Source organism: Miscanthus floridulus, chromosome 11, assembly GCF_019320115.1.
Source record: "Miscanthus floridulus cultivar M001 chromosome 11, ASM1932011v1, whole genome shotgun sequence".
Taxonomy (NCBI): domain Eukaryota; kingdom Viridiplantae; phylum Streptophyta; class Magnoliopsida; order Poales; family Poaceae; genus Miscanthus; species Miscanthus floridulus.
In genome coordinates, this window is record NC_089590.1 from 82,052,659 (window position 1) to 82,076,972 (window position 24,314).

At 50.2% G+C, this 24,314-nt stretch overlaps 1 protein-coding gene and 2 long non-coding RNA genes across 3 annotated transcripts in view; 1 reads left to right on the forward strand and 2 right to left on the reverse strand.

The window, feature by feature from the left end:
* LOC136491362 (wall-associated receptor kinase 17-like) overlaps positions 1–13,480 on the forward strand; it is a 55,999-nt gene extending 42,519 nt beyond the window's left edge. The window contains exons 4-5 of the mRNA XM_066487639.1: positions 11,613–11,711; positions 12,117–13,480. Coding sequence (XP_066343736.1) covers positions 11,613–11,711; positions 12,117–13,336 — 1,319 coding nt within the window. The 3' untranslated portion in view covers positions 13,337–13,480. The remainder of the gene's footprint in view (positions 1–11,612; positions 11,712–12,116) is intronic.
* Positions 8,374–12,217, reverse strand: LOC136491363 (uncharacterized). The gene is made up of 3 exons (XR_010768027.1): positions 12,090–12,217; positions 11,939–11,984; positions 8,374–9,216 (listed from the first exon to the last, which is right to left on the reverse strand). It is a non-coding gene; the product is annotated as an uncharacterized lncRNA (long non-coding RNA).
* A 3,899-nt stretch (positions 13,481–17,379) lies between the features above and the next one.
* LOC136492733 (uncharacterized) lies at positions 17,380–24,239 on the reverse strand. The gene is made up of 3 exons (XR_010768174.1): positions 24,124–24,239; positions 17,503–17,751; positions 17,380–17,424 (listed from the first exon to the last, which is right to left on the reverse strand). It is a non-coding gene; the product is annotated as an uncharacterized lncRNA (long non-coding RNA).
* Between the last annotated feature and the right edge of the window lie 75 nt (positions 24,240–24,314).

The window sequence follows — 24,314 nt, forward strand, 5'->3', positions numbered from 1 at the left end:
CGATCCTGATGCCATATCCATCGCTGAAGTCTAGGAACTTCTTTCCGATGAAGTTAGTCCTGTGGTCAGTGATGATACAGTTGGGAACACCGAACCGGTAGATGATGTGGAGGAAGAATTTGACCATCTCTTCCAAGCGGATGTTGGTGATGAGCTTGGCCTCTATCCACTTGGTGAACTTATCGACTGCTACGAGTAGGTGAGTGAAGCCGCCCGGGCCCTTTTTGAGGGGTCCTACCATATCGAGGCCCCAGACCGTGAATGGCCAGGTGATGGGGATGGTTTGAAGTTCCTGTGCCGGCAAATGAGTTTGTCGAGCATAGAATTGGCATCCCTCACACCTACGGATGACCTCCTCTGCATCTCGTAGTGCGGTGGGCCAGTAAAAACCTTGGCGAAAGGCTTTTCTGACCAGCGACCTCGGGGCCACGTGATGTCCGTAGATCCTAGCATAGACCTCAAGGAGGAGCAGCTTCCCTTGGTTGGTGGGGATGCATTTCATGAGCACCCACGATGGACTCCGTTTATAGAGTTCATCACCGAGCGCGACGAAGGTATTGGCGCGTCGAGCGATCCATCGGGCTTTAGTCCTTTTGGGCGAGAGAACCTCCTCGAGGAGGTAGGCGAGTAGCGGCGCTCGCCAGTCGGTTTGATCGAGTGCCAATATGGCGACGTTAGCGGGTGACGTCGTCATAGAGGCACTGGGGTCGGAGCCCCCGAGCACCGCCTTGGCGTCGGGATCAGAGCCCCCGAGTGCTAGCTTGGCATCGGGGTGTGTCTGGATCGGACCTTGCAGGACGTGGGCGGATGGCTCATGGAGATCGTTGATGAAGACCCCGCTCGGGGACGGATCCCGCCTAGCGGCCAATTTTGTGAGAAAATCGGTGGCATCGTTGTCCTTTTGAGGGATGTGATGTAGCTTGATTCCCTAGAATTTGTCCTCGAGTTTGCGCACCTCTTAGCAGTATGCCACCATGAGGGGGCTTTTGTAGGAGGACTCCTTCATGACCTGATCGACGACTAGCTTCGAGTCGCCACGAACGTAGAGTTGTGTAGCACCAAGTTCGATGGCGATGCGTAGCCCATTGATGAGGGCCTTATACTCCGCGGCGTTGTTTGAGGCTAAAAAGTGGAGGTGGATGGCGTAGCGGAGCCTGCTCCTATCTGGGGAGATCAAACCCACTCTAGCCCCCGATCTGGGTGCCATGACAGACCCATCAAAGTACATTGTCCAGTACTCGTGGGTGACGTCCGGGGTCGGTAGCTGGACCTCCGTCCATTCGGCAACAAAATCCATGAGAGCTTGAGACTTAATGGTGGTACAGGGGATATACCTTATGTCGTGGCCCATGAGTTCGAGTGCCCACTTGGAGATCCATCCCGCGGCGTCGCGGTTGCGGACGATGTCTCTGAGCGGGTATGAAATGACGACCGTGACTTCATGGTCGGTGAAGTAGTGTAGGAGATTCTGAGTCACCATTAGCATGGCATATAGGAGCTTCTGCACCTAGGGGTACCGGACCTTGGGGTCGGTGAGTACCTCCCCGACAAAGTATACGGGCCGCTAGACCTTAAGGTGGTGTCCTGGTTCCTTCCTTTCGATGACCAGGGCGACGCTTACCACATGGTTGCTGGCCACGACGTAGAGGAGGAGGGGTTCTCCCCATTCGGGAGTGACGAGGATTAGGGCCGACATCAGGGATGCTTTGAGGCTCTCTAGAGCTTGCTGAGCTTCCTCAGTCCAGATGAAGGTGTCCATCTTTTTGAGGAGCTTATAGAGTGGCATCCCTCGTTCATCGAGCCGAGAGATGAATCGGCTCAGAGCGGCCAGATAGCCGGTGAGCCTTTGCACGCCCTTGACGTTGCGTATGGGACCCATGTTGGAAATGGCCATGATTTTTTCAGGGTTGGCCTCGATGCCGCGCTCGGACACAATGTATCCTAGCAGCTTCCCCTTTGGAACCCCGAAGACACATTTCTCGGGATTCAATCTGATGTTGAACCTTCGGAGGTTCACGAACGTTGCGGCCAAGTTTGCGATTAGGTCGCAAGCTTGAGCCGTTTTGGCCACTATGTCATCAACATAGACGGTGATCGTTGGTCTTGGCTGCTTGGCTTGATCAGGCTGATCGAGCAGGTCGATTTGGTTGGCGAAGCATTGTTGCATGCACCTTTGGTAGGTGGCGCCAGCGTTTTTAGGCCGAAGGGCATGGTTACGTAGCAGTACAAACCATATGGGGTGATGAACGAGGTTGCAAGCTGATCGAACTCTTTCATCGCGATCTGGTGATAGCCCGAGTAGGCATCCAGAAAGGAGAGGATCTCACAACCCGAGGTGGAGTCGACTATCTGGTCTATGCGCGGCAAAGGAAAGTGATCCTTTGGACATGCTTTGTTGAGGTCAGTATAATCAACGCACATTCTCCATTTCCCGGTCTTCTTTTTAACAAGAACGGGATTGACAAGCCAGTCAGAGTGGAATACCTCTCTGATAAATCTGGCTACCAGGAGTTTGGCGATCTCTTCGCCTATGGCCCTACGCCTCTCATCGTCGAAATAGCACAGGCGTTGCTTGGTGGGCTTTGAGACCAGGATGAGGTGAAGCACGTGCTCGGCGATGTCCCGCGGTATGCCTGGCATGTCAGATGGCTTCCATGCAAAGACATCGCGATTGGCGTGTAGGAAGTCGATGAGCTCACATTCCTATTTGGCCGAGAGCTGGGTCCCGATCTGCACCATCTTAGATGGGTCGGTGGGGTCAATTCCTACCGCCTTGGTTTCCTCGAGCGGGTGGAAGGCCGTCGAGGAGGTTGTTTGTTGTAGTCTAGGACTACTAGGGTCAACGACTCCCTGAGCCACGGGAGCTCAGACGAGTTGATGACCACAGTGGCGAGCTCGAAATGCTCGCGGTCGCACTGTGAAGGCGTGCGAGAAGATGTTGCTCATGGTGATGACGATGTTCGGTCATGGAATCTTCAGCTTGAGGTAGGTGTAGTTGGGGATTGCCATGAACTTGGAGTAGCATGGCCGCCCCAAGATGGCATGGTAGGACCCTGGAAAGTCCACCACTTCGAAGGTGAGGACCTTAGAGCGGAAGTTGGCTCGGTTGCCAAACATGATGGGCAGGTCGATCTGCCCGAGTGGGTATGCCTGCGCTCCCGGGATCACCCCGTGGAAGGGGGAGCCCGCTAGGCGGAGTTCTGACCCGGGGATGCGTATGGCGTCGAGGGTGTCGACATAGAGGACGTTGAGGCCGCTGCCTCCGTCCATCAGCACCTTGGTGAGGCGCTTCATGCGAACGATAGGGTCAACAACGAGCGGGTAACGTCTCGGTCTTGCGACATGGGAGGGATGGTCCCTCTGATCGAAGGTGATCAGAGATTCCGACCAGCTGAGGAAGGAGGGGATAGCCGTCTCAGCGACGCATGCCTCCCTATAGCGCACCTTGTGCTGGCGCTTGGACTAGATGACATCGGATCCGTTGAAGATCATGATGCATTCCTCAGCGTCGGGGAAGCCATCTGTGTCCTTGCCCGCCACGCCTCCTTTCTTGGTTGCCGCCTCTTTGCCGTCTCCTTGTTTCGTCCCACCGACCTATCGTAGGAAACATTTAAGGAGCTCACAGTCCTTATAGAGATGTTTGATAGGGTAGGCGTGGTTGGTGCACGGGCTATCTATGAGCTTGTTGAAGTGGTCAGGTAGGCCCTTTCGGGGCTACTTGCCCGTGCGATCAGCTGCGGTGACCAACGTGGTGTTGTCCGGTCGGCACCAATCCTTTTTGTTCTTCTTACCCCTCTGTGTGAAGGGGCCCTTGTCTTGGTCCGCGTGCTTGGCCTTGCCTTTGTCCTGGCCTCCATTGAAGATCGCTCCGACTGCCTCCTCGTCAGAGGCATGGTTAGTGGCGACATCGAGCAGGTCATGGGTGGAATGGGGCTTCAGGCAGCCAAGCTTGTGGATTAGGGACTCGTAGGTCGTTTCGGAGAGGAATGCGCTGATGACGTCCACGTCAACGACATCAGGGAGGGAGTTGCATCGTTGGGAGAACCTACGGATGTAATCCCGTAGGGACTCGCTGGGCTCCTGCTGGCAGCTCTTGAGGTCCTAGGAGTTTCCAGGGCAGACATACGTCCCCTAGAAATTTCCGACGAAGACCCTCTTGAGGTCCGCCCAGTCATGGATGCTGTCGTGCAGGAGGAATTCAAGCCATGCCCGAACATGTTCCCCCATGCATATGGGGAGATACTGAATCATGAAATAGTCATCATCCACTCCTCTAGCTCGACAGGCGAGCTGGAAATCTTTGAGCCAAATATCGGGGTTTGTCTCCCTGGTGTACTTGGTGATATTGGTGGGCGATCGAAAGCGCTGTGGGAACGACGCTCTTCGGATATGCCGGTCAAAGGCCCGTGGTCCCGGGCCCTCAGGGCTAGGACTCTGAACATCTTGTCGGCAACCATGCCTGGGGCGCGTCTCACCGCTCCCCTCGATGGTTCGGCCGGGACCCGTGTCGCCTGTCCTCATCGCCGCCCGGTGGACATCATCATCATGCTGGGCCTGGTGCTGGTTGCTGATGATGCTGCGAGCATCTTGGTGCGGATCGGGCCGTTCATGTACCGGCGGTCGGTGTGGAGCAGGCGCCAAGTCAAACCGCGGCGCGGCCGCTACCTCCCGAGCCGCGCTTGGCAGCTGTAGCGGTGAGCGGATGGAGCGATCCGTCTGGCGCGTCCCTACTCCCCCGGTGGGGAGAGAGGGCACGTGTCGGAGTCGCGATGCGGAGCTTTCCGCCTGTTGAACGGTGGTGGCTTCTACCAGCACCCGGAGGTTCCGGTAGACCGCCCGCTCCTGGGGGTCGACGGGCTCGGGAACGCCGCACAGAAGCATTGCCGCTGCGATGATGTTCTGGCTTGCCCAAGCAAACTGTGGGAGATCATTTCGTTCGTTGATGATGTCGTGTTGGACCTGGCGGGCGCGACCCCGGGCGCCGCCCATCGGGTCATGTGCATGGGGCGCAACGTGCTGCACCGAGCGCGCTGGCGCAGGCGACAGCTGGCTCTGCCGCCGTTGTCGTAATTCCTCGACGTGCTCTCGCGCAAACACGACGGCCCCCGCACGCGGGTCCTGAGAGGTGTGAGTCTGAGCAGACTCTGCAACCACTGGCGGCTGTCCCAGAGCGTCCGCCATAGCGCACTCCCAGGACGGATGGTGGCTAGGTGCCACGTCGCTGATGCTGGAGCCGTCGCTCTCACCCTCATCATCCGGGAGTTCGTAGAGAGTGGTAGGAGCATAGCTCGCCATTCCCACGAATTCGGACGTGAGAGAGGATGGTGTCAGCGTCCTTCGGAGCCCCCGAGCGCATGCGTCCGCGGGGGACACGAGGCCATAGGGGAACCGATCGTACGATGTTCGTGGTGCAGTCAATACGGCCCCTCCGGATAATCGGTGAAATATAGTAAATAGAGAGTAAATAACAATAAGCATATTACTTACAGCGGGGTTTGAGTAGAGAGTTTGCTCAGAATGAAGCGCAGATGTCTCATTGTTGAAGTCGTCGTGCGTCCCGGAGCTGATGGAGGGCGCCCCTCTGACGGGCGCCGGAACGAGTGTCTCCTCATGGAGGTGTAGTACACCGAGCCGGTCGGCGCGAAGTCTAGGCTTCCGAAGAGGAAGGCCTAGGACGGCTCGAAGGCGGGTGGAACCCACATCCCAATAGGTGGGAGTGCGGGAAACTCCAGGGAGCCAAAGCGAGTCATATCACCTGAGCCCGCTATGGCGAAAGTGGCAGAAAAGTGGGCCATCCGATGACCAAAAAGTGTTGAACGTACAGCGTCTTTCCAACGGACGGCGCCAACTGTCGGTGCAGAAAGTGACCAACAAGTAAATATTTGTAGTTTTGTCGTACGTTATGATCGGAGGTGGCCTAGTACCCAATAACCCATGGTTTATACTGGTTCAGGCAACGTGCCCTACGTCTAGTTTGAGTCGGTCAGTGACTTTATTCCTGAGCCCAAGTGCTCGAAGTTTGCAGTGGGGTTACAAACGAGAAGGAGAAAGATGGGGGGTACAAGAGGTCTGGTCGGACTCTGGTCAGAGGGACCGAAAGCGACAGGAGCTCCGCTATGTGCTAAGTGTTCTAGCGTGTGCTCGTGGTTAGAATCTGGTGGTTCTGCTGTTGTGTACTAGTAAACTTGATCGATCTGAATGAATCTATCTGTTGGGAGAGTGCGCATCCCCTTTTATAGATGAAGGGGATGGCCTTACAACTGAGAGGGAGAGAGTACGTATGCTACTAAGCCTTGTTGCTCACGCCGACGGGTACAGGATGATGGTAGACGCCCACAATACTGTCGAATGTCAGATGCACGTGGGAGGTTGTGTTATCTTCTTTAGGTATGGCAGACGTCGGCGCCTGCCACATTGTTGATGTCTGGAGGCATGCAAGGGGTTTTACCATGTTTGTCTGGTACGGTAAATACCGGCGGCCACAACACTTCGTTGCCTAGAGGCATGTGGGGGGAGCCTTACCGTATGGAAGTTAATGGCGCCCATAATACTATAGAGGAAAATGTCGGCGCCTACAACACTGCTTCGGTTCTGTCGTGCTAGAGAGGTCGTAGAGCACTGTTTCTGCTGGTGTACATAGTACGGTTCCTGGTATTGCGGTTTGACTTGTGCGCCCTGCCTTACTTTCTCCATCCGTTCCCTGGTCCTTACCGAGCGAGCGTCCCCGGTCGGTTAGTCCCAGTCAGCTCTGAATGCGCCAGTTGGAGAAGAGCAATGAGCAGGGGTTTAATGCATCCCCAGTCGGAGACGCGGGTCGGAGTCGGAAGTAGTGCTTTGGCCAGGCCCTCCGGTCGGAGAGGCCGTCCGGAGGTGGGCTGGAGACCGAAGCGAGCGCTCCGGTTGGAGAGGTGGCCCGGAGTCGGAAATGGGCGCCGTTCCTCCTCGGTCAGACCTTCCGGTCGGTGTTCGGATCGCCCTTCCGGTCTGTCGTTTAGGTACTTGGACCGGCCCATGAGTTGCGTGTTTGTTTGCCATTGCCTGTTGGGCCGAGCCTTTGTTGAGAAACTGATCCGTGAGGGACCCCGGATTTATGAACCCGACACCTACGACTAACAATTAACGTTCTTTTGTGCTGCAGATTCCCCTACGCACCAACCGCAAGGTACCATGTAACTTGTTCATTGCAACGAGTGTACGAGTCCATTAGTTCATCATGACTTTATCACCCTTTACTGGTTCTTTCACTACTGCAGGCCGCGGCTTTGCCGAGTGTTTTTACACTCGGCAAAGAGCCCTTTGCACTCGGTAAAGGCTTTGCCGAGTGTAGTACTCGGCAAAGTCCGCTCGGTAAAATTTTTCTCGACAAAGGGTCTTTGCCGAGTGCTTTTTATCGGGCACTCGGCAAAATAAATTTTTTTTTGCCGAGTGCATGGGGCGGCACTCGGCAAAATATTTTCGGCCGTTGCGGCGCCGGCCGTTAACGGTTATTTTGCCGAGTGCCCGACCCAGCACTCGGCAAATTTTTTTTATGTTTTTTAAAATTTACTTTGCCGAGTGCCCCAGCCCAGACACTCGGCAAAGTTTTTTTTTATTTTTTTTAAAAAGTACTTTGCCGAGTGCCCCTGCCCAGGCACTCGGCAAAGTTTTTTTAAAAAAATTACTTTGCCGAGTGCCCCTGCCCAGACACTCGGCAAAGTTTTTTTTATTATTTTTTTAATAATTTCTTTGCCGAGTGCCCCTGTTTAGGCACTCGGCAAAGAATTTCTGAATTTTTTTTAAAAAAATACTTTGCCGAGTGCCGCGGCGAGGCACTCGGCAAAGAAATTATATATTTTTTTAAAAAAAATCTTTGCCGAGTGCCTTGCCCATGGCACTCGGCAAAGACCCCGAGAATTGCAAAAAAAAAAATATTTACATTCCATTGTAACAGACAATATATATATATATATATATATATATACATACATACATACATACATACATACATTAATCAAGTTCAACATCACAAAGTTCAACATCCCTACTGTACGTACACATTGTGACGTCTGACGAATATTTTTTATTTAACTTCGAATTCAGACTGGAAACCAACACACACTGTTGCAATGGAAAGCAAAAGATCATTCACACATAAAAAAAAAGAGACAAGGATTTCTCCAAATTAGACCAAACATGCCTGACACTATACTCAAGTAAGCTCACACATTCCCTCACCAATCCGTGCTAAATATATGCTGGAAAAAATGTCGCACTTTGCTATGTCTGATATGTGGAACTGAAAGAAGCTTATTTATATGCAAAAATAGAATCTCTACAGCGAACTGAAATAAATCAATATATCACTGCAGTTACGATGTGATTTCTAACCATGCATAAACCTCAATTATTTTGACAGCTCTGAATTTATAACTACAATCAGAATTTATATCAACAAAATGGAAACTTGAAGATACCACCCTAACTTGAAATGAATATGCTTGATGAAGTGGCACAAATAAGTAATCTGAAGCAAGACTGGCTAGGCAAGTCAAGGTCAGCAAAGACTCCAAACATGCCCTGTATCACTAGCCATGTAAACACGTCAACCCCTCCTATCTTCTGTCCTCACCATCTGAAAAATTATGCACCTCATGTGAGTTAAGAATTTCCTACTGTTTACAACAGTGTGCAGGGGAAAGGATATTTATGCTAGTGTCTTGTATATGGTGGAAAATTCTCAGACAACAAACTGCATCCTGATAAAAAATAGAACAAAAGCACAGAACACTTTCTAATATGTCAATTGTAGACCAATCTAGTGCATCGCTAATTAGAAAACAGTACTCAAGTTTGTACTAAATAGGTAGGCTCTGGAGCTTTGGTCTTGAGCAATAACCACTTCTGAGAGTGCTCCAATGCAAGCTTCTGAGACTTCTCTTACTTGAGCAATCTGTTTCCAATCTTGAAAGGGGAACCAACTTTGTAGTCCCAAATAGCTAATCCTAGTCAGATAAAGGAGCCAGCAACTACCCTAGTCCGGGGAGCGTGCATCATCCGCATCTGATTCACAGACAGAGTCAAAATTTGCAAGCAATTTTATTGAATTAAAGAGCTACTTTGCTAGCTGTCTAGGCTACTGAATGATAATTCATTGTTGGTATATCTCAACACGGATATCCACATACTCATCGATCATCTTGGCCTCCCCATTGCCCTCTTATCTGAAATGTCAGTCTCCTGAAATAGGCAACAAAAACAAGATCAATATTAGACACATTCCAAACATCAGCTTGCCGCGGCACACGCGCCACCCGTCCGGACACCGCGAAGATGCAGATCCGACCAGTGAAAAAAAAATCAGAGAATCAGTGAAAAAAAATAGCCGGAGATGGGGAGGAGGAACGGGACAGCAGAGTTTGGCGGCCAGTGAACCTCGGCTCGAATCCAAGCCGGCCATGGCTGCAAGGGCGAGGGGATGGGGCGGCTGGCTGGTGCCGGCCAGCCATTCCCGGCAGCGGGCGCGGCCGGCGGAGGGCGCGGTCGCGGGCGCGGGCGCACGCGGGCGCGAGGGCGGGGCTCGCCGGCGAGGGCGCGGCAGCGGCCGGGGTGGGCTGGGGGCGCGGCGCTGCTGCTGCGTGCGGCGCGAGCGCGGTGGCGCACACGGAGGCGCGCGCGGGCGGGAGGCGGCCCCCGCGGAGGCGCTGCGGGGGCGGGCTGCGCGGGCGCGGGCGGCGAGGGCGCGGGCTGCGCGGAGGCGCGGGCCGCGCGGAGGCGCGCTGCGGCGGCGGGCGGCGCGGCGCGTGCGGGGGTCGGGGGCACGGGCGGCTGAAGGTAGGGTTTGGAGGGAGGGGTGAGGGTGGGCCGGTTGGGCCATTTTGGCCACGGGCGTTTTTTTTTATTTTCTTTGCCGAGTGCCCACAGGCCCAGGCACTCGGCAAAATTTGTTTTTATTTTTTTTAAAAAAAAAACTTTGCCGAGTGTCATCCGTGGGCACTCGGCAAATTTTTTTTATTTTTTGAAATTAAATTTTGCCGAGTGCCTCTTGGACCCGGCACTCGGCAAAGACATTTTTGCCGAGTGTTCCTCATGGCACTCGGCAAAATATATATTTTTTTTTTGATTTTGGACCCAATTTTTTTTGTGTAGCCTTGTGACAATATTTAAAGCTCTACTCTAAAATTTAGTGAAATTTTGACTTTTTTAGGTATATTTCATTAATTTATTTCGTTTCGTTGATTTTTTTGGCGTATTTGAAATTTGAACTGCAGGTCTATGGAATAATGGAATTTGGTCATCCAAAAATTGATATTCATGATATTTAGCGTATGTTGAGGCCGTATCCAGGGAGTCACATGAAATCTCGAGCATCTCGTTGACGTAACATGTCGAGTTAGTTGCGGGAAAAGTGAATTTAAATTATATAAAATCCAAACGAAGTCCGAAAATCATGAAACTTGTCGAGGCGTCGTGTTATCGCATGTGGAGACTGTGGTAAAAAAAATTGATAAGATTTCGAGCAAGTAGTGACGTCGGATGCCAAAAATCCAGACATCTCCACATGTGATCACTTCGTTTCACATGTGGAGATGTCTGGATTTTTGGCATCCGACGTCACAACTTGCTCGAAACCTTTACAATTTTTTACCACAGCCTCCACATGTGATAACACGACGCCTCAACAAGTTTCATGATTTTCGGACTTCGTTTGCATTTTATATAATTTAAAATCACATTTCCGGCAAGTACCTCGACATGTTACGTCAACGAGATACTCGAGATTTCATGTGACTTCCTGGATACGGCCTAAACATACCCTAAATATCATGAGTATCAATTTTTGGATGACCAAAGTCCATTATTCCATGTACCTGCAGTTCAAATTTGAAATATCCCAAACAATTAGACGAAACGAAATAAACTAATGAAATATATAAAAAAAAGTCAAAATTGCCCCAAATTTTAGAATAGAGTTTTAAATACTGTCACAAGGCTACACAAAAAAAATTTGGGCCCAAAATCAAAAAAAAAATATATATTTTGCCGAGTGCCATGGGGGGCACTCGGCAAAGTGGGCTTTGCCGAGTGCCGGCCCAGGGGGCACTCGGCAAAGCTGATTTTCAAAAATAAAAAAAAATATTTTGCCGAGTGCCTGACGCTGGCACTCGGCAAAATAAGTTTTAAAAAATTAAAAAAAAAATTTGCCGAGTGCCCAAGGTTTACACTCGGCAAAATAAGTTTTTAAAAATAATAAAAAATTTTTTGCCGAGTGTCATCCGTTAGGCACTCGGCAAAGTCTGACGGCAGATGCCCGCCGTCACGGGCCGGCCACCTTTTGCCGAGTGGGACTTTTGCCGAGTGCCGCGGCACTCGGCAAAGCCTAGATTTGCCGAGAGCCAGGCTTTGCCGAGTGCATGGCGCTCGGCAAAGCCACCTTTGTCGAGTGCTTTATTTTGCCGAGTGCGGCACTCGGCAAAATATTTCTTTGCCGAGTGCCCCGATAAAAAGCACTCGGCAAAGTCTCAGGCACTCGGCAAAGTACAGTTTTTCAGTAGTGTTTAGTGCCATGATTTTTTCTATTGTGAAAAGAAATCTCTTCAAAGAGATGTCGTTGATGATCCTTGGCTATTTATCAGGTACCGGCTGCCCTGAAGGGATGAGTGGTGATGGCCAGAAAAAGGGTAGTGGCTGCTATTTTGGCTCTCAAAAGCACTTTCCTCTAGACACAGTTTTGGGTAACTTCCTCAATACATTTATAATATATAGCATATGCTTACCACATTACGTCAATGCATATTAATCAACAGACTCCATAAGGCCCCATCTTATATAAGCTAGCATTATGGTTTATGAATAAAAAAGGAAGTAAAGTAGATTAAACACGTCATTTTAAAAAAGATTAAACATGCCTTTGGTAATGATAAAGAGAGAAATTATAGTTTACATTAGTCCTAAAGATTACCTCAATGTTACTACATGGGGCCAGTCAATCTTGTATCATGCACAATCTGCAGCAAAATAATCAATTCAACAGTCATCAATCATTCAGTCCTATTTGTATTGGTCTCAGTAGTATTACTCCCACATGAGAGCCAATTGGACAGTAGACTTACGTTACAAGTGTTCTCCAACATCTGCAGGTGTAGGTCTTGCACTTATGGTTACAGTGACCACAGCTGTGTCGTTCTACTGCTGGGCGATAAAGAAAAGAGAGCTAGGAAGAAACAGAGCAGAATTGTTCAGGAAGAATGGTGGCTTACTACTGCAGCAGAGATTTTCAACAACCACGTCTCAAGGAGAGGACCAATCAGCAAAGATATTTAGTGCAGAAGAGCTCAAGGCTGCTACTGACAACTACAGCGAGAGTCGAATCCTTGGCCGAGGTGGACATGGCACAGTGTACAAGGGCATTCTTGCAGATCAAACTATAGTCGCCATAAAGAAGTCCAAGGTGTTCGATGAGAGCCAAGTGGAGCAATTTGTCAACGAGATTGCCATCTTGTCACAGATTGACCACCCAAATATTGTGAAGCTTTTGGGATGCTGTCTAGAGACACAGGTACCATTGTTGGTTTATGAGTTCATACCTAATGGAACACTCTTCCAGCACATCCACAACAGAAATGCACCTCGCCCTCTAACATGGGAAGACTGCTTAAGGATAGCTGCAGAAACTGCAGATGCACTTGCCTATCTGCACTCCACATCTTCTGCACCAATCATACACAGAGACATCAAATCAAGCAACATTCTGCTGGATGAGAACTTCGTGGCTAAAATAGCAGACTTTGGTGCATCAAGATCAGTCCCATTTGATCAAACTCATATAACTACTCTTATTCAGGGGACTATTGGGTACCTTGATCCCGAATATTTCCAAACCAGTCAGCTAACTGAGAAGAGTGACGTTTACAGTTTCGGAGTTGTTCTTGCAGAACTATTGACCAGGCAGAAACCTATTTCTGCAGCAAGGCCGGAAGAATCATGTAACTTGGCTATGCATCTGGTGGTTCTATTTAATGAACGTCGCTTACTTCAGGAGATAGAGCCGCACATTTTGGCCGAAGCAGGCGAAGACCAATGTTATGCCGTTGCAGAGCTTTCAGTACGGTGCTTAAACGTGAAGGGAGAAGAACGGCCTGCCATGGTGGTGGTGGCTTCAGTTTTACATGGGCTAAGAAGGTCATTCACCATAGACCAGACTGCCACAAGAAAAGATGAATGGGCAGGGGAAAATAGTGAACAGGAAGAGAAACATCTACGTGAGCCCAGACCAATTCCCAGTTTGCAGTCATCAGAAGTAAGCACACAATGCAGCATGGAGGCTGAAATGTTATCTTCTTCTCATATGCCAAGATGATCTTCCTGACAATGTACAATTGATTATGAATTATGATTAACAATCGGGGCTTTGCTGTAATACTCCCAAAAAACTCTGAGCTGTCCATTTAATTATATCGGATGACTATAATCACTTATTACCTCAAAATATAAATTTATTTAATTTATTATTTGTTAAAATTGGATAAATAAGGAAAGTTCTAGATTAAAAAAACTTTGCTCTAGATCTAATTGATGCGTATCTAATTTGTTGGATGTGGCAAATCTTTTTATTTTGGGATTTTGGAATTTGGTGTGGTGTCACACTAATACGTAGGAATTGTTACATGCATCGAAATCACTGTTGGTTCTTCTAGAGATCTTCATTGCATTAGCTTTCATGCTTTCAATAGGAAGTGGACAATAAAAAATTAAGCTTGAATATAAGACTGTATAATGTTTTGGTAATCTGTGTCAATGGTCCATTTCTTGCTTTGCTACGGGGCTCGATGGATTTTCCCCTCCTTTCCTTAGGTTACTAGTTTATTTAATTAATTTATAAAATCTAAAAAAATCAATGGTCCAGATTTATTTGAGCAATTACCTCCTCCTGGCTCCTACTATGTAAAAGGAGTACCCTAGCACTGCCCTAATTATCGTAAAAATGTTCAAAGTAATCTTTGTTTAGGCCATTAACTAACTGCTAACAAGTGAAAACGACGATATATAGAATTGAAATCGACTACCGAAATGCAACTGGGTTACATAAATGAAATCCTTGATCAATAGTACAAGAAAAATAGAAAGAGACGGTGATATATGCTGCTTCAGTTGAAACCATGGATGTTTCGGTATCTGTTTACTTCTCAAGCAGTGTAAATCAAGTAGTAACTTTTACATCCAGAACGTCTGCGCTGCAAACATGGGGCCATACCTAGAGACAAGGTACGAACGTTCATGGTGATCCGTAGTTTGTAGGCCGCCCCTCTTGTCATACTTGACGCCAAATACGGTGACATGTAGGACACAGCCGTCGACTTCACCGTCCGAGGCGTCCCGCCATCTGACGCCTTGCCGGGCCGCGCACTCGACAAGGCAGAACCTGGCGTCGCCCATGTACGTGAGCGTGGCACCTGTAGGCTGCCCCACATGTCTCTTGGGATTCTCGCGAAACAGCGTCTTCCTCCCGAGCTTCGAGTCCGGCGGCCGCTCGGCTGTTCGACGGCGGGAAGGGATGGCACAGGAGCAAAGGAACCCATCCCTGCGAAGCCCCACCCACGCGTCCACCTCGTCGACGTAGTAGCCCTGGCCATGGAAAGGCAGCTGCCACTCGCCGTGCCGCGTCCACACCGAACTCCGGGTGTCGAAGGAGTGGGTGGTATCTCCCTCTCCCTCCCTCGACCACAGTTCTTTTGCAGACACGAAGATGGTGCGCCCGTCCGGGTGCACGGCCCGAACCTAGAAGTGGCTCAGACGTACGGCACAAGATTCAAAAGTTATTAATACAAACAAGTGACAAAAAACGACTTAGTTGGTGCGAGATGGTGAGTTGATAATTCTAGTGTCGCAAAGTTTGTTACTTGGCCCTCCAAAAAAAAAAGAGCTCGATCACTTTCTTGATCCTCACCTCAGAGGCGAAACTGGGCATCACCCCCTCTTCTCTGCCAACACTTTACCATGTAGTAGTTATTCTATAACATAGATATGCTAATTAAAGTGATAACGCTCCTGATAGGGCGTCCGGACGGACCCGCCCGCGTTGCCCGCTCGTGGAACGGATCCCGCCCGCTCACTCTACGTAGCTCTTGCTCGTGGTATGGACCCTGCCCTCGCCCTCGCCCTCGCCCGTGCCGCGTGCCCTCGCCCTGACTCACGTCTCCTGTTGCGGCCGCGCTCCATACGCCTACCGCGGCCCCTGCCAAGGTCTGTGCCGCCGACGAGTTTCACACTGGCGACCTTCGCGCCACTCCATAGCATCGAATTTCACGCAGCAAGAAGTTGAAAGTGCATGTTGCAAGCGTCTGTCTCAAGTGTTTTAGAGGTATGTTGCAAGTGTTTCATATGGGTGTTTCAAAAGTAGATCGAGATGTTGCATATATTTCAATGGTTGTACACGTATGTTGCAAACTTTTGTTCCTAATGTTTCATCTGTTTTTTTCAGACGTATGTTGCAAGTGTGTTTAGCTGGATGTTGCATATGTTTCACAGATATGTTTGCAAGTGTTTTATCTAGATGTTGCTTATGTTTTTCCAATGGTACGGTTTTAAGTGTTTTTCAGGTGTTTTTGCAAATATTTTAGATGCATGTTTCAAGTGTTTCATCTGTCTTTAGACATATGTTGCAAGTGTTGCATTTGAATGTTTCAAAAGTAGATTGCGTATTGCATCTCCCTCCTCGCCTTTTGCTGCCTCGCCTCGGTGTCCCCTCCTCCTCCCGGCGCCGGCTAGGCATCCACCGCCTCTGTCCTCTCTTCTCGATGCCAGTGACGTTCAGGGCGGCGTGGGCAGGTTTGTGAATGTGAGGAATCCTAATTATCCGCTGTGTATATTAACCTTGAGGGCATGAACCCGACATCGCCTGGATGGCCGACGTGTGGCCTAACCCCTACTAGATCAAAGCTCACGAGCCCAAGTCTGCAGCCGCAGGGATCGCATCGTCGTGGCCGACCTGGTCAACCCCGCCGGCTCCATGGCCAACCCCCCGAACCATGTCGGCGCCAGCGCCAGTGGCATCTGCTCAGGTATATATACTGCTTGCAACCTTTATCATTACTTTAGTGGCATATGCTTTTCGCTCCGACCACGAAAAAAACCTGAACCTTGGCTGTGCCAGCGAGGGGGATTTTTATTGTGCAGCATCCATATTCGAGCCTAGGTGGGTGGCACCTCTAATGGATGTCCTACCACTGATCTACAAGCTCATCTGCGCGTATTTCATTAAGAAGAGAGCAAGTACGTGTGATCACACGTGTACCCGAACCTAGATGCGGCTCAGGCCGCATGCACAAGATTCAAAAGTTATTAATACAAACAAGATACCGAAAAACGACCTAGTTGGTGCTAGATGCTGAGTTGATAATTCTACTGTCGCAGAGTTTGTTACTCAACACTCCCAAAAAAAAGAGCCTGTCACTCAGCTATTGAAATCACTTTCGTGATGCTCCTTCAGGGCTTCAATATCGCATGTGATGGTCAGTACATTCACAACTGCAGACGCCCTCTTTGTCGAGTGCCGGGCAAAGCCAGCCAAGCACTCGGCAAAGGCTTTGCCGAGTGCCGCACTCGGCAACGGTCTCTCGGCAAAGATTTTGTCGGTAAAAATTTCTTTGCCGAGTGCCAAAAATCGACACTCGGCAAAGTCTTTGCCGAGTGCCAAGCCCGCACTCGGCAAAAAAATAACTGCCGTCAACATTTGACGCCGTCTTTGCCGAGTGCCTAGGGACTGGCACTCGGCAAAATTTGAATTTTTGCCGAGAGCCAGGGCTCAGCACTCGGCAAAGAAATAATTTTTTTTAAAAAAAATCTTTTTAAAAATAGTCTTTGCCGAGTGGTACCATCTGGCACTCGGCAAAATTGACCTCTTTGCCGAGTGCCAGGCTGTGGCACTCGGTAAAACTGGGGAAGTGGCTGTTTTTGCAGCATTTTTTTCCAGCTTTGCCGAGTGCCACACCCCTGGCACTCGGCAAAGACTTCTTTGCCGAGTGTTGGCACTCGGCAAAGCTGGGAAATTTGCAAAATTTTTTTGTTTGTTGCTTTCCTTCGAAAGCAAACACGCAAACTCATATATAATACATGAGACAGCACACAGGCATTTAGCATCACACAAAACGCATACATAATCCATCACATACATCCATAATACATCACAAGCACATCCAACATCCATCACAAGCACATCCTCCTGCATAATTCATCACACGCACATCCAATGTGCAAATCCATGACAACATCTAAGAAGTCTTCATCCAACATAAGTCCTAGATCAAGAAAAGTCAATGAAACATGAAGGGGCACCACCTACTGCCACTGATCCCAATGGGAGCCTGAAGGGGCACCTCCGTGCGGTGGTGGACCTGTCCAGCTGGGGTGTGTGTGCTGAGGCGAAGGAGTCGGGTTCGAACCCGACGACTATTGCACAAAGGAGAATTGAATTCATTAGTATCTACACAAGCTAAAGGACTTGATCAACCATATATATATACTCACCGGAGTGCCTAGAGCCAGAGGAGTAGGAGGCACAACTGGAGCGAGCAGCGACTGGGGCACCACCACACCTGGGAGAGTGGTGCCGAGGCTCGACATGAATGAGAACATGTCCTGCATCCTCTGCGCCTCGGCCGCCCTCTGGGCCCTCAGGACCTCCCACTCGGCCCTCTCGGCCTCCCTTTGGGCCCTCTCCCTCTCCCTCTCGACCCTCTCGGCCTCCCTCTCGGCCTCCATCCTCTCCACAGTGGCCTGCAATATTCAATCACCAACGTTTAAACAATGCAAATGCAAGGTACATGTGTAAAAGTAATGAACGGCGAATGAAATAGAACTAACCTGGAGTGCCGCCATCTGCTGCAGTGTGCTCGCCTGCCGAGGTCGAATGGGGACGGAGGAGCTCGTGCTCTGTGCTCGGATCTGGACGAGGTTGGGCACAGAGGTCGAGTTGACCATGTTGGAGGCCATCCAGTACCGGCCGTGCTGCTTCCCTCCTCCAAGCCTCATCACGAGGTCGGTATCAAGGGGCTAGGTGGCGGGGTCGAAGTCCTCCCCATGCCGCTCATGGGCCGACGAGGCGTAGTCAGTGAGCTTGCTGTGGACGCTCGTGTTGCTGTACGCCTCAGGCCCGTCCTCCGGGTTGTAGATGGTGTCCGGGGCTGTCGCCTTGCCCTTGTCTGCCATGGCGTACGCCATGAACTCGTTGCATTCCTATCCATCATGCGACTGGGACTGCGAGGAAAACACAAAGACGATTAGAAGTAATGAGAATTGAGCGTTAGAACAAATAAATAAATAAGTGCGTAGCGTGTACCCAGGCCTGGGCGTACGAACTGAGGGGCCGGTTGCCTTGGTGGTGCGCCGGCCCACCCATCTGCAGGCGGCACTCCCGACGGAGGGCGTGCCTCTCCCTCCACTCATCGGAGACCCACTTGTCCACGATGGCCGCCCAACAGTCTCTGTGCCTGGCGCACCAAGAAGGACACATCTGCATGCCATCAAGTATTGTATTAGAAATGTTAGAATATAAAATGGAGGCTACCTATTCTTCATGGAATGAGTCAGTAACAATGTTTTATAACTTACTGCGAGGTACTGCTCCCTGGTGAGTGTCATGGTCCTGGCCGCGCTCTTCCCCGGGTACCGACCAAGGACGTCGCACGAGTGGTTGATGTGGCACTGCAGCCTCGCCTCGTAGTACAGGTCTGTGACTCGGCCCCTGCATGCCCTGTCCTGCACCTTCGTCACCCAGGCGGGGTCATGCCCCTCCTCCAACGTGAAGAAGTCCTGCATACAGACATCATGTGTCCTTTCATTATTTCAAGAACGTCTAATGATTTCATAGTATTGAGCAATGTAGTGTGATGTAGACTCACCCAGAACTCACGCCTGATCTGCTCCTGTACGGTGCCGTACACGGCGTCCATGGTGGAGTTGAAGTGGTCCCACGTCCAGGGAGGCGACTCAACCTGGGCGTGGGTGACCAAACCAGGGTAGTGCAGGCGGATCAGGCCGCCGAGGATCCCATTGCACTGCCGATGATCGCCCCCGGACACAAGTTCCTAGTTCCTACAGGAGTCAGTAAGAAGAATTGTTAGTCCGCAGTTCGGTTTTCAGCATATGAACAAGAAGAGATGCAAAATGAACGGATACTTACTTGTCGCCCTTGGGACGAATCACCGGCCTCCTCTGAAACAGGATCGGTCGCGTTGGGAGCTGCGAGGACCCGCGCAAGTACAGTACCGATGAGGTGCTCGAAGTGGAACCCCCCGCCACCCCCTAGAGGAAGTGTCACCCCCCTCCACCCCCTAGAGGAAGTGTCACCCCCTCCTATCTGGGGGGCCAGCTGCTGGTCCTCGTCGTCAGTGGTCGTCGTCCAGTCCTCCTCGGGCGGGGGGACGGCAGACGACTGCATCGCCCTCCTCGGACGGCCGTGGGGGCGGCGGGCCAAACGGCTCCTCGCCTCCGCCTCCGCCTCCGCCTCCACCTCCTGAGTCGTCCTCGCGTAGAGCGAGTTGCAGGTCTGGGTCCGCCTTTCGCCCGGCATTTTGTCGAGTGCCTGCAAATACAAAGAGTAAACCAGTTAGCACAATATAGACAAATATAGAGATGCAAAATGAACGAAACATAACTAGAAAATAATAATAATATAGTATTACATGAATTAGAAATAATCTTCAGGATCGGCAGCGGCCGGATCATAAGTGTCGTCATCACTAGCAATATTGTCTAACATTTCCGCCTCATCTCCATCGTTGTCATCAATGGCAACGCCAAACCGTAATCGCTCAAGCAGTGCTAAGTCTTTGGCATTTTGCACCTCTTCTCCATCGTCCTCATCTCCATCGTCCTCATCAATGTCATTGTCTACTTCCATGCCCATCAGCGAAAACATGTCTATGTGAAACATGCCATCTAGCCCCTCGGGTTGATAGAACTCCCCTGTATATGTGCTTGGGTCAAAGTTGTAATCCTCATCATTTGGGACAGGCACTTTGCCGTGCGGTGATACCAACTGCGCAAGGTACCAACCCTCAAGAGTGGGATCTTTTTGGCACGCCCATGGAAGATAATAAACTTGCGTGGCCTGTTGAGCCACAATATAGACATCGTCTCCTTGATAGAGGGAATCTTGTCGAATTTCAACTTGTCCAATCTTAGGGGCTCTTCTCGTGACATTGGGATCGAACCAATGGCATTTGAATACGACTGGCTTATGACCTCCGCGAAGCTCAAAGTTGAGCTCGTATATTTCTTCGACTATGTCGTAGTAGTCGCGGTCATCGGTGCCGGGCATACGAACTCCAGTATTCATGGTTTTTCGATTGGGCTGACTGAGCTCGTGGATTCTTGTGTGGAAGCGATAGCCATTCACATCATATACGGTGAATGACTTGACCCTATAGGGGAAGCCTTTGACAACCTGTTTCAACTCTTCATCCATTTCCGCATCCGTGCGTGCCTGTAAGGTGAGGGCGGATAGATCATTACTCGCTCGTAGGAGCAAAGTGGGATGTCACAGATGGAACGATGTAAATTGGATGGTACCTTCTTTTCGAACCATGAAATGAAATCGGGCACACCACCTTTGAGAAGACTATCTTGTTCTTGAGGGGAAGGATCCCTATTTCCTGTCCAGTATGTATTTAGAAATTCCCTGAAAAAGCAAGAGACAAGGGGGTTGGATAGATAGACGATAGTGACGGCGTATGTAACAAGCTCATTGAGAACTTACTGCACATAAGGGTTCACTTCGTCAAGGTTCAACAACACATACAACATGATAGTGTGCCACTCATCATTCCGCAAGGTCTTGGTGCTCGAAGCGCTTGCCCTACCAAGTTGACCTTTGAAAAGGCTGAGATTTGATGACCTCTCGTCGGTGTTGTAACGAGGGATTGGATTGTGCACGCTGGGAAGGCTATCCTTATAGTATGATGTTGTGAAGTTTGACACCTCCTCAAGAATGAATTCCTCAATTCTGGCTTTATTTCTACACTTTTTCCGAAGAACCTTTAGGCATCTCTTGATTGGATAGCACCAACGGGCTTGCACGGGCCCCCCCATTCGTGCCTCGTGAGGCAGGTGCAAAATCAGATGCTGCATTGAGAGGAAGAAGCCGGGTGGGAAGATCTTCTCCATCTTACAGAGCAACACAGGTGCCACTTTCTCTAAGTCATCAATCACGGCCCAAGATAGCTCCTTGGCACAAAGCTGGCGGAAAAAATAGCTCAACTCTGCCAGGACGCGCCACACATGCTCGGGGACAAAACCTCTGGTCATCGCTGGAAGGAGCCGCTCAATCCATATGTGGAAGTCATGACTCTTCATCCCTAACACTCGGCAAGTGCACACGTTCACTCCCCTCCTTAGATTCGCCGCATACCCATCAGGGAACATTAACGACTGAACCCACTGACATACTTCCCTCCTTTGGTCCTTCTTCAAAACGAAATCGACCAAAGTCCTTTTCCATTTCTTGCCAGGCGCGGGAGTCTTCATCACTTGCTTTGGTCTATCGCACAGTGCTGCCAGGTCCACTCTTGCCTTAACATTGTCCTTTGACTTTTCTGTGTCCATGAGTGTTCCCCAAAGCGCCTCGGCGATATTCTTCTATGTGTGCATTAAATCAATGTTGTGTGGAAGAAGAAGATCGTTGAAATAGGGAAGCCTAGTCAAGCCCGATTTATGAGTCCACATGTGGTACTGACCATATCCATCAAAACGATCTTTCTCTTTATCAACTTTGAGAGCCTCTATCTCAGCGCGGATCTCGGCAGCGGTCATCATCTGAGGTGTAGGATCGGTGACTTCAACACCTTTCGTGAAGTTCTTGATGTCTCGTCTGAATGGATGGTCAAGGGGGAGGAACTGACGATGTTGGTCGAACGAAGAAAACTTGCCACCACTCTTTAGCCAAGTGAACCTCACACCTGCCTTGAATATTGGGCATGGGAACTTCCCGTGAACACACCACCCGCAGAATAGGCCATATGCCAGGAAGTCATGCAGGGAGTAGTGGTACCACACATGCATTGTGAAGTTTCTCTTTGTAGCTCGATCGTATGTCAGTACCCCTTTTTCCCAAGCATCAATCAAATCATCAAACACAGGCTCCATGAACATACCCATATTGTTCCCCGGATGTCCAGGAATTATCAGCGATAAAAATACGTTCTTGGGTTGAAAGATGACACCGGGGGGGAGATTCAGGGGTATCACGAACACGGGCCAACAAGTGTATGGGGCCGCGGACAATCCATATGGGTTGAACCCATCTGTTGCCAACGCTACACGTACATTGCGAGCCTCCTCAGCTTTAACACGATGTATGCCATCGAAATGGGTCCAGGCGTCGCCATCCGATGGGTGTACCATCTTGTCCGGATTGTACCTTTTGCCATTTTTGTGCCATGTCATCTGTTTCGCGGACTCCTCTGTCATGTACAGCCGTTGGATCCTCGGTATGAAAGGAAGGTACCGTAGGACCTTCGTAGGGATACTCAGTTGTTCCTTCTTGCCATCACTAGTGTCGACCTCCAGGTACCTAGAGGATTTGCACTTTGGATAGTGCGTTGCTCCCTCGTGATCTTTCCTAAAAAGGACGCATCCATTCGGACAAGCATGGATCTGCTCATACGGCATCTTAAGTGCACGAAGAAGTTTCTGTGACTCGTACAAGTTCTTCGGCAGGATGTGATCCTCCGAAAGCAGGGATCCAAAAACTGCCAACATACCATCGAAGTTGTCCTGACTCATGCTAAACTACGACTTCAACCCCATGATGCGTCCAATTGCATCCAGCTGCGATACCGTTGTCTTTTCGTGCAAGGGCTTCTGCGCTGAAGACAGCATATCATAGAACGTCTTTGCGCTTTCCTCTGGCTTCTCCTCCAATCCTTCACCAAACCGTGCCTGCTGAATGTCATCCATCCAGTCTGCTACCCCGCCATCTCCATCATAATCCTCGAGACGCTGTCTCACCACCTCCTCTCTAATACGATCGGCTTCAACATGGTGGATCCAGCGGGTATAGTTTGCCGTGAATCCATACTTGATAAGATCTTCCCCCACGAGCCTCTTAATTTTTCTTTTCTTGTTGCCACATCTGCTGCACGGACACGGCATCCGGGCTGACCCTTTAGCAGCCTCGCCAAATGCATGCTCCAGGAAAGCATTGGTCTTGGTCATCCATTCTAGGGTCATACTTGCGTGGCCCATGTACATCCACTCACGGTTATCCATCCTCTGGCACATGCATATGTAAGCGAGTAATAAAAACTGCAGGTAAATCCACAAGGCGTTCCTACTATACATCTAATAGGTGAAGGATAGGTCCTAATCCCACCCGAGGATGCGTAGATGAGGTTGGCTTCCATGGTCCGCTCCTATCCAAGACAGAATTTCGGCAGCACCTCCCCGCTGTTCTCCCGATACACGTCCTGGCAGGGAGATTGTGTATCAGGAGAACAACGAGGAGGTGGTGCTGAAACTCTGTCTCAGACAGGAGCGGGCCACGAAAACCAACCCATCTACGCATCCACGGGCTGTCCAAAAAACGTGGACAATCCGAAACAGGTACGAAATTTGGTATGCAAAGATCTGCATACCAACGACCGTATCTCTTTCGGACGGGAGACGCCTAACTGGGGTTACACGAGATACAAGTATGCAAGATGGGTTATACCTAGGGTGTCGGTGAGGTCAGGCTAGTGGGGCGGTGGCGAGTCGCTGCAGTGGCGAGGCGACGCGGTGCAGGTAGAACCGCAACGCCAACGAAGACGATCGGGGTCACCGAGTGCCTCCCAACGGTCCTCGTCCTGCAAAGAAAAGGCAAATGGTTAGACTCCATTGAAAATTTCGGCAGCACCTCCCCTGTACGGAGAGGTTCCCAAAACCTGTAGAAAACATTGGCACGAAGGCCAACAACCACATGTATACCAAACATAGGCACGAAGGCCATCAACCACATACATACAACAATAACTACTACTAACACTAAAACTATGAACAACAACTACAACTACTACTGTCACTACGACTTACTAACTAATACTAACACTACTAATTAACTACTACTACTAACACTACTACTTACTAACTAATACTAACATTAGGGCATACCTTGCCAGCGAGAATGCGAAGACCGAGGGCCGGCGACGACAACGGGGACGACCGCTACGGCGTGAGGGTCGACGAACCGAGGCGGCACCTTTCTTCTCCTCTTCTCCTCTTCTCCTCATCATATCACATGTGATGATGTCCTGGTTTGTGAACACCATACGTGATGACGTCCTCCAAACGTTTTCAAATTT